Below are 8,687 nucleotides of genomic sequence, written 5' to 3'. Positions count from 1 at the left end.
TTCTTTGTATATTTTGGATATTAGGCCCTTATCGGAGGCATTGCTTGCAAACATTTTCCTATTCGGATGGTTGTCTCTTTACCTTGTCGAAGGTTTCTTTTGCTGAGCAGAAGCTTTTTAATTTGATGTAGTCCCATTTATTTATTTTACTAAAGCAGATAAATTTCAAGGCCCCTGTTTTGCATGAGGGTCCTCATGATAGGCTGTACATAGAACCTTGACTATAAAGCTTTCTGCTGGTTCTTACAGATGAGTGATGCATTGTATTTTAGATTATAATTTGTGTCTTGTTAAATGCATTATTAAAGCTATGAAAATATATTCTTAACCAAAAATTAGGGCACTACTAGATTTTACTGAGGAAAGTTTTATTGTCCTGTCAGAAAGTACAGCAGCCATTTCAATGTTTGACAACCCAGGGGAATGCCTACTGCATATGACCATGTGGAAAAGATAGAATTTCGGCAGTTTGGAAGGAGGCTTCTCAGTACTGTTTTGAGATGTCAGAGTTTTCAGTGGTTGAAATCTTTCCTTTTATGTATAATTCACTTTTAAGTTATCATCATCCTTATTAATTAATTTGTTGTGGGTTGTCTGGTTAATCATAGAGTGAATGATAATTTTGGTCTATACTTTTTTAATCACTGAATTTAATACATATACTCATTGTTATGCAAATAAATCTATTACACTGTTTCTAAAGTAGACATATATCTAATGCCCCTAGGATTTTAGAAGTTTTTGTCACTGTTGGAAGGTATAAAAAGGAATGGCCATTTGGCTAGTCCAAGTGCATAATGGTCAGAAAAACTTGAGCACTCCCGTCCTAACACTATTTAGAACAGGATGGCTCACCTAGTGGTCAGATCTAGACTTATACTACGTCTTTAACATAATATTTAGTACAATACTATGCAACAACAATAAAAACAGTTATGAAAGGCTAACAGTAACACGAGAGCCCTGAAAGTGGCCATCCTATATTAAAGATACTTTTCTACTTCTGTTCTATTTTGATTTTGTGTAAACCCAGGCTGAAAATACTTTTCAATGCCCCCAATACAAATAGATTAATTAATCCATGAAAAATGTTATATATCATGGAACGTAGTTGTGTGTATCTTTCTGAGAGAGAATTAGATATAGTTCATTGGAAAATATTATAGATGCTGAAGAAACTGTTCAACAAAAACGTAACTTTTTTGCTACAGTCTTAACCAAGGCAGAAACGAAACCATGGGAAACTTATATGATAGAAATTTATATGGTAGAAATTTCTATGTGGCTAAGATTTGTGATTTTATGACATTTCAGTATTAAATTTCTTCCCAATTTCATATCAGAAGAGTAATGGGGTTTGAACATGATTTCATGGGTTTATTTATCTGGAAAATATTTTGTTTTGAGTATTTTCACTACTTTTTATTGTTAAATCAGGAGGGCTATATGAAAAATCTAGCATAAAATTTCAGATCTGAAACTTCACTTTTTAAAAACCTACCCTGTGTTAACTGTTATTATTATGTACTTTATTTCTGAGTGCTCAAAGAATAGAAACAGAAATAGAAAAATAGAAATAGAAAAGTGAAATTTTGTCTAGCTTTTCATTGTTTGTTAAAAAAGTTTCTAATTTTTGAGTAATTAAAATTACTTCACAGGAAGTTGCAAAGATATGTTATATCTCACTCAACTCTAGTACAATTGTAAAATCAGAAAATTTATACAATGTGTGTGTTTAGGTCTACATAATTTTTTCACATGTATAGATTCATCTAACCACCACTGCAATCAAGATATACAGCTATTCAATCACCACAAAATTCTCCTTTGTTTTATGCCTAATTCGTTTTTTATCTCTATAATTTTGTCATTTCAAGAACATCATGTAAACAGAATCACACAATATGTAACCCTTCAATATTGCCTTTTTTCACTCAGCATAATGGCCTTGAGATCTTGAGGACATTTTAGTTGTTTCCAGTTTCAGGCTATTACAAATAGAGCTGTTATAAACAATTGTGTGTGTGTGTTTTTTTTTTTTTTCAAATCCTTTACTTTCAGCCTACCTATATCATTATATTTGAAGTGAGCTTCTTGTAGAAAGCATATAGGTGGGTCCTGTTTTTCAATTCACTCTGCAATTTCTGTCCTTTAATTGGTGTGTTTAGATGATTTCCGGTTACTATTAATTACTGATATGGTAGCTAGCGCTTAAGTCTCCATTTTATTCTTTATTTTCTGATTGCTCCCTGTTTTTTTAATTCTCTGTTTTCCTTTTTCCTGCCTTCCTGTGGCTTACTTGAGTATGTTTTAGAATCTCAATTTGATTTATCTATAGCGGTTTTAAGTGTATTTCTTTGCACAGCATTTTAAGTAGTTGCTGTAGGTATTGCATTGTATATATATATATACACATATATACGTACATATATATACGTATATATATATATAACGTATCATAGTATATTAGCGCTGACGTTTTATCACCTCAAGTGAACTGTAGAAACCTCCCCTCCCCTTACATCCATTTACTCTCTTCTTCTTGGAGTTTTTTTTTTTTCCTGTCTGTATCTGCTGGTGTTTCTGGGTTGTTGGTTTCTCCAGCTCCCAATCTGAGATATAGGAGACAAAAAGAAAGCCCAGGGAATTCACCGGCCTGTTGTTTCTTGGATATCGAGGGCTGCATATAGTTGGTTTGGCCTCTTCTGCTACTTTTCAAGTTTTCTTATATTTGTCTTGTATGTAATTTCCAGGGTTTTCAGTCATACTTAGGAAGAGGAATGGGAAAATGTACTTTTACTTCAACTTTCTGAAAGTGGAAGTTCTTTACTTTGCTTTTTAAATGCATGAGAATAATTATTCTTGTATCCTAAATGTCTAATAACAGACCAATGTACCTTATAGTATTTTATGCAGCCACTAAAATAATGGTCACAAGAAGATCTTATATGTTTATTAGTATTGAAAATGCTTAGATGACAGTGAAAAAAATAAGTTACACAACTCTACGTATATGTAACGATGATTACTACTATATGGGAAAACCTATTATAAGAAAACTGAAGATTTCCAAAGCAGTGACAATGGATGTTAAGAGTATGAAATTATGACTGATTTTTCCTCCCTTCATGTGCCAAATTTTTTAAAAAGGAAGCTTCTATATTAAAAATAAAATATTTTTATAATTAAAAATAAAATACAATTTATTATATTTTATTTTTAAATTTCCTCTCAGAAAGATACATATAACTATCTTCTATAAATTGATCCTTTTGCATGGATCAATTTATTTGTATTTGAGGAGTTACAAAATATTTTCAGCCTGGGTTTATGCAAAATCAAACTATTGGCAGGAGTTTAAACAATTACTTGGCATGAAATGGTTATCATATCAACAGTAATAAGACACGAAGCTATATTTATCATGCTACAAGAATGAAACACATTTCAAGATTAGCAAGAAAGCTTTATAGATTTCTAGAATATCATAAATAAATAGGTAGGAGAGGAAATGATAAAGCAGAAATAGACTAAGGATGCTTCAAGGATCATTTTAGGATATGAAAACCTTCTTGACTTGAGTTTCAAGTTTGGAAGTCCCTGGTTGAAGCCCCATCTCCTTTTCAGGATGCTGCTGGCTTCAATTCCTCCATCCATTGTGCTGGGTGTTTAGCTTTCACACACAGCAGTTTTCGACTGTGCAAAGTACATATGCTGAGCACGGCTCACAAGTGTTGCTTGACGTGCTTGTAGAACATGGGTTACAGGGAAGCCTGTGGAAAATCCATTTTAAACTAAGCTTAACAGGGGAAAGCTGGATAAAATGTCAACTCAGAAAAATTCATGCCAAAATTTGCCCTGCAAATTGTATGCTAGAACACACTCTTTGCAGAATAACATTTGACCTAAGCCTTTTTCATCCCTGGACCCAGCATTGTCACTTCCTATTCGCTGCAGCAATGGCAGTTGAATACAATTTCATGTATTTTCTTTACTTTCTAAATGCCATCTTATGAAGAGTCCTGATTTCCCTTTATTGGGAGACAGGAGCACAGGGAGATGGACTGAGTGTTACATATGATACTTATTCTGCTTAGAACGTTAGAATATTTTTTAATTTTTCTATTGTCATGCGATTAGCCTCAGCTGCTTTTCGTCACTCTTTTAAGAAGATCTTTGAACACATTAGGGAGGTTTGACCTTGGCCAGATCTTGGGGAAACAGGGTTCTTCTTCATGAGTCTTTTTGTGACTAGGAGTGATTTTGATTGTAATTGTGTGGAACTTGCCTGCTGTCCTCACTCTCAAGGAGACCCCGGTATGTGTTGATCTCACCCTCCAGGCGGGCCTTCGTGTCCAGCAGCACCTCGTACTCCTGGTTCTGCCGCTCCAGGTCACAGCGGATCTCGGCCAGCTGGTTCTCCACGTTGTCGATCAGGCACTGCATCTGGGCCAGCTGGGTGCTGTACTGGGCCTCAGTTTCTGCCACAGTGCATTCCAGAGATTCTGTCTGCAGGAAAAAATAGTGTATCATAGTCTCTGGGGCCAGATTGCCTATTTTCAGATCCTTTTTCTATCCTTTTCCAGCTGTGTGACTTTCAGAAAATTACTTAGCTTCTCTGAGCCTCAGTTTTATTCTACAAAAAGTGGGCAAGACAAAGTACCTATGCCATAGGAGTTCATATGTGCAAAGCACTTAGAACAGTGTCTGTAAAAGTTTTAAGGGCTATGTAAGTGTTAGTTATTACTACCACCACTGGGATCACCACGACCTGCAACGTACTTGTGTAGCTTAGGGAGGATCAACAGCAGTTGAGAGAAAACACTGAATGTGGGCTTGTGGCAGGGTGGGGCGGTATCGCGCGGTTAAGAGAAGAGCTCCTGGGATGGAACCACTGGGATTCAGCTTCTACTTTTGCACCTTAAAAATTGCACACTCCCTTGTTACTTTTCTGAGCCTCAGTTTTCCTCATCTGTAGAATGGGATTAGTAAAGGGATTTACCTCATAAAGCTATTGTGAGTCTTAAATTGAACCTCTCACAAGGTGAATGCTCGCCGAGATATTCTTTAGGACCTAACGTGGCACACACGGTAATGTTTGACTGGAACTGGTTAATCTAATCTTGAATGCATAACATTCTTGTTGTTTGGGTAGAGTAGGGTGCAGTGAAGGGTCTGGTTGAGGCAGGTATCCTGGGAAAGTTTAGGATAGTGATAGAATGTAAAGTATGAATACCATTCTTTGTTTTCGATATGATGGTGAGCTTGGAAAATTGACCTGATTCCAAAGGAGTTAAAACCCACTGGAATGCTTGACTGCCTTTGGCTCAGAGGTTCCGCTCTCTTTCTGCTTCTGTCCTTTCTTCTCTCTCCCTGTCTCTGGAGGGTGCTGTAAGATCATGTTCAAGACCGAGAGGGAAGGTCAGGGAATCCTATTGGGACAGTACAAACTGTTGACCTATCACTTCTGCTTATAGCTGATACTTGGGAAAGGCAAGGAAATATAATCCTTGCCATTAGGAGATTTTCTGCCACATGAACTGTGCGAGTCTCTGTGTTGGCTTATGGAAGAGGGGATAGTATCTTAGTGCCTGATTCTTCAGTGACGAGGCTGTCTTTCCCTTACACACCAGGCTTTGCTGTGCTTGGAGCTCAATTTCCAGAGCATTGGCTGTGCGTTTCAGTTCCCAGATCTCTGTCTGGCAGCCCTGCAGCTGCTCTGCACTGGACAGCTGCTGCTGATTCAGCTCCTCCGTCTGAAACACAGGCATGATTAGAGAATGCAAATAAGGCAGAAGCCTGAAAGGCTGTCGTTGTATTGCGCCAGGTGCTGACCTGAATGGTGAACCATTCTTCCGCGTCTCTGCGGTTGTTGGCGAGCACCGTTTCATACTGACAGCGCATCTCGTCCAGGACCCTGTTGAGGTCAATGGTGGGGTCACTGTTTAACTCCACACTGAGTCGGTCACCAAGCTGTCCACGAAGCAAGTTGACCTCCTGAAAGTGGCAGTGAAGTAAAGAATGTCACAGAGTGGTGGGAAATAAAAAATCACCTCGACATCCCAGTGGCATGCTATTTTTGTGTTTTAGAGCACTAAGCAAAAGTGTAGGATTTAGAATCAGACTGCTTAGGTTGAATCTCTTTCCATCACTCAAGTTCTTCATCTGAAAAATGGGTATCATAATATTACCTTCTCCAGAGAGTTAGTGTGAGATATATGAGTTAATATGCATATAAAGCACTTATAAAAGTCCTTGGCACAGAGTAAGGCCTCAATAAATGCTAGCAGCTATTGTCATCAACAGATGTTCAAAGGGAAAATATACTTTGTTACATTATTCAGCTTTTCACTCTTTAGCTTCATCAGTATAAGATAATCATACACTCCATATTGTATGATTTAAAAAAATTTATGGACGCAGAATATTTAAAAATATTGGTCCAAATATTGCAAGGATACTTTATCTCCTTTTTGAAATGGTCTTCACATTCCGTGTTTATCAGGCTGATTTTCATACCTTATGGATTAGAGTTAGGTGTGGCACAAAGCCTCCAAAGAAAGCCATCTGTGGAGTGACCCCCTCTCCCCCCCATCCCCACAAAAGCAATGGCAGGTGGAGTTTGGTTCCTTCGTCTGGCACTGGCAGGGGATCATTTCACAGCTACACTCAGAGACACATCGGAATGATCAGGCTGAATAGTAATGGTGCCTTGAGTAATTTTGTTTTAGCAACATTTACATTTATGTATACACACAAAATCTGTCAGTTCAATTTGTCAGTCTTACATTGCTTGAGCGATTTGGCCACTTTTCTCACCTCTTCATGGTTTTTCTTAAGGCAAAGGAGATCTTCCTTCAGAGACTCCACATGGGCCTCCAGATCAGCTTTGCACAGGGTCAGCTCATCCAGGATCCTACGCAGGCCGCCGATGTCAGTCTCTACCAGCTGGCGAAGAGACAGTTCAGACTCGTACCTTTCATAGCAAGAGAGATAGAGCCAATGCTCATTTTGCTAGGCACTGTGCAAAGTGCTGAGTCATACTGATGAGTGACACATAGACTCAAGGAAGCCGCATGCTGTAATTTCTTTTATATTCAAATAATGATAAATTTGAGCTTTGTGAGCAGTCTTAGCTTAAAAAAACTCTATGTAGAGACTATTTATAGTGTGTGTGTGTGCATGTTAGAGAGAGAGAGAGAAATATAATCATAAATTATTTTCAAATTTAAATGAAACTTACTTTGACCTAAAGTCATCAGCCGCCAGTTTGCAGTTGTCGAGCTGTATAGCAAGTCTAGAATTCCCTGCCTTTGTGCACAGGATCTGGAAAGTAAGGTATTCAATAATAAATGGTTCTTTGAAAGATATCTAAGTATCTGTTCATTTAACAGTTCTGCCATTATTTAGCCTGCTTTTCTTATTAACCATGTCACTTCATGAAGAAAAAAGGAGTACGAATTTATAAACGAAATAGAGAGAGAAAAATGTTTAGTTTTTTTAATGACCCAAGACATTTTGCAATATTCCTTGGCAGTTGAACTCAGTTAAATTTTTCTCCATAAGTAGTTCGTATTATGACTATGTCCCCATCCATGATAATAAAAAAAAAATTCACCAGTAAGAAAAGAAAATGAATATTAGGTGAAATTATATGATTAAAAAGATGACATTTCAATATTTTATGTTGAAAATAATATAGATGTACAGCGTTACCTACAGAAGTCATTTTAGATACATCACCATCGCCTTTCCTCATTCTGTAGATGATAAAGGTAAACTCTAGAAGTAAGGGAATTCATTATGATCACGTAATAATTAGTGGCAGCACTGGGGCGAGTGCTGTTCCCTGACTTTTAGTCCAGTGCCCTTTCCTCTACGTCAGATTACCACTTGGAAGTCCCTTTTCCCTAGATTCCTTCCACAGAGCAGCCTCTTCTAGTATAAAGACAAAGCAAACCGCAGTTTGGGAAGGTGGAGCATTAGGACAAGGAGACACCAGACCTTTTGTTGGAGATCTTCAATGGTGTCAAAGTAACACTGATAATCGGGGCACACCAATGGGATGTCGTCTTCACACTGTTCTCTGATCCGGCATTCCAGCTCCGCATTCATCTCCTCCAGCCCACGCACCTTCTCCAGATAGTTGGCGAGTCTGTCATTCAGGAACTGCATCGTCTCCTTCTCATTGCTGTTGAACATCCCATCCTCACACCAAGCAGAGTTCCCCACCAAGCACGGAGTATTACAACTCCCAGCAAGGTAGCATGGCGCAAGGCAACCCGCTGGCAAGTGAGACCTGGGTAGGAAGCTCGGAGTCTGGCATCTGGATGTAGCACAGGTGCTGGGGCGACAAGTGGTTTCCACAGAACAGGTTGAAACAGTTGTACCATCAGAAACCCTGGCATAAGACTCAGATGAGCAGCAGGTGGGGGAATCGTCAGAAGTCATCCTTTCGAAGTGAGGAACAAAGATCAGTAGCAAAACTCAAGTCGCCTGCCTCCAAAAGTCTCCTTCCAGCTCCTGGGACTTTTATATGACCCCCCAAATGGGTATTTACAGAATGTACCGGATGTTTTCTTTATCACTGTTGGTGCCAGTTTTCATAAGAACATTCATTAGTGTTGTTTATTTTTTGAGGAAGGGTTTTATGCCTCATAAAAGAGGCATAACTTCAGGTTACTAAA

General features: G+C 38.3%; 1 protein-coding gene across 1 annotated transcript; it reads right to left on the bottom strand.

The window, feature by feature from the left end:
- Window positions 1–3,450: 3,450 nt before the first annotated feature.
- On the bottom strand, window positions 3,451–8,455 carry KRT40 (keratin 40). Its single transcript, XM_006924659.1, has 7 exons — window positions 8,005–8,455; window positions 7,244–7,326; window positions 6,820–6,976; window positions 5,836–5,997; window positions 5,631–5,756; window positions 4,289–4,509; window positions 3,451–3,773 (listed from the first exon to the last, which is right to left on the bottom strand). The coding sequence occupies exons 1-7, from the start codon at window positions 8,449–8,451 to the stop codon at window positions 3,677–3,679; spliced, it is 1,293 nt and encodes a 430-aa protein (XP_006924721.1). The 5' UTR covers window positions 8,452–8,455; the 3' UTR covers window positions 3,451–3,676.
- Window positions 8,456–8,687: the final 232 nt, after the last annotated feature.

The sequence above is a fragment of the Pteropus alecto genome, unplaced genomic scaffold (genome assembly GCF_000325575.1).
Source record: "Pteropus alecto unplaced genomic scaffold, ASM32557v1 scaffold98, whole genome shotgun sequence".
Classification (NCBI taxonomy): Eukaryota; Metazoa; Chordata; class Mammalia; order Chiroptera; family Pteropodidae; genus Pteropus; species Pteropus alecto.
The sequence above is the reverse complement of the archived record's forward strand: the minus strand, read 5'-3'. Positions and strand labels throughout refer to the sequence as shown.

Coding starts and splice junctions, on each gene's coding strand:
- KRT40 (XM_006924659.1), bottom strand. CDS start 8,451: ATGACTTCTGACGATTCCCCCACCTGCTGCTCATCTGAGTCTTATGCC. Junction 7,327..8,004: donor TTGAAGATCTCCAACAAAAG/GTCTGGTGTCTC, acceptor CTTACTTTCCAG/ATCCTGTGCACAAAGGCAGG. Junction 4,510..5,630: donor TCCAAGCACAGCAAAGCCTG/GTGTGTAAGGGA, acceptor TTTTTCCTGCAG/ACAGAATCTCTGGAATGCAC.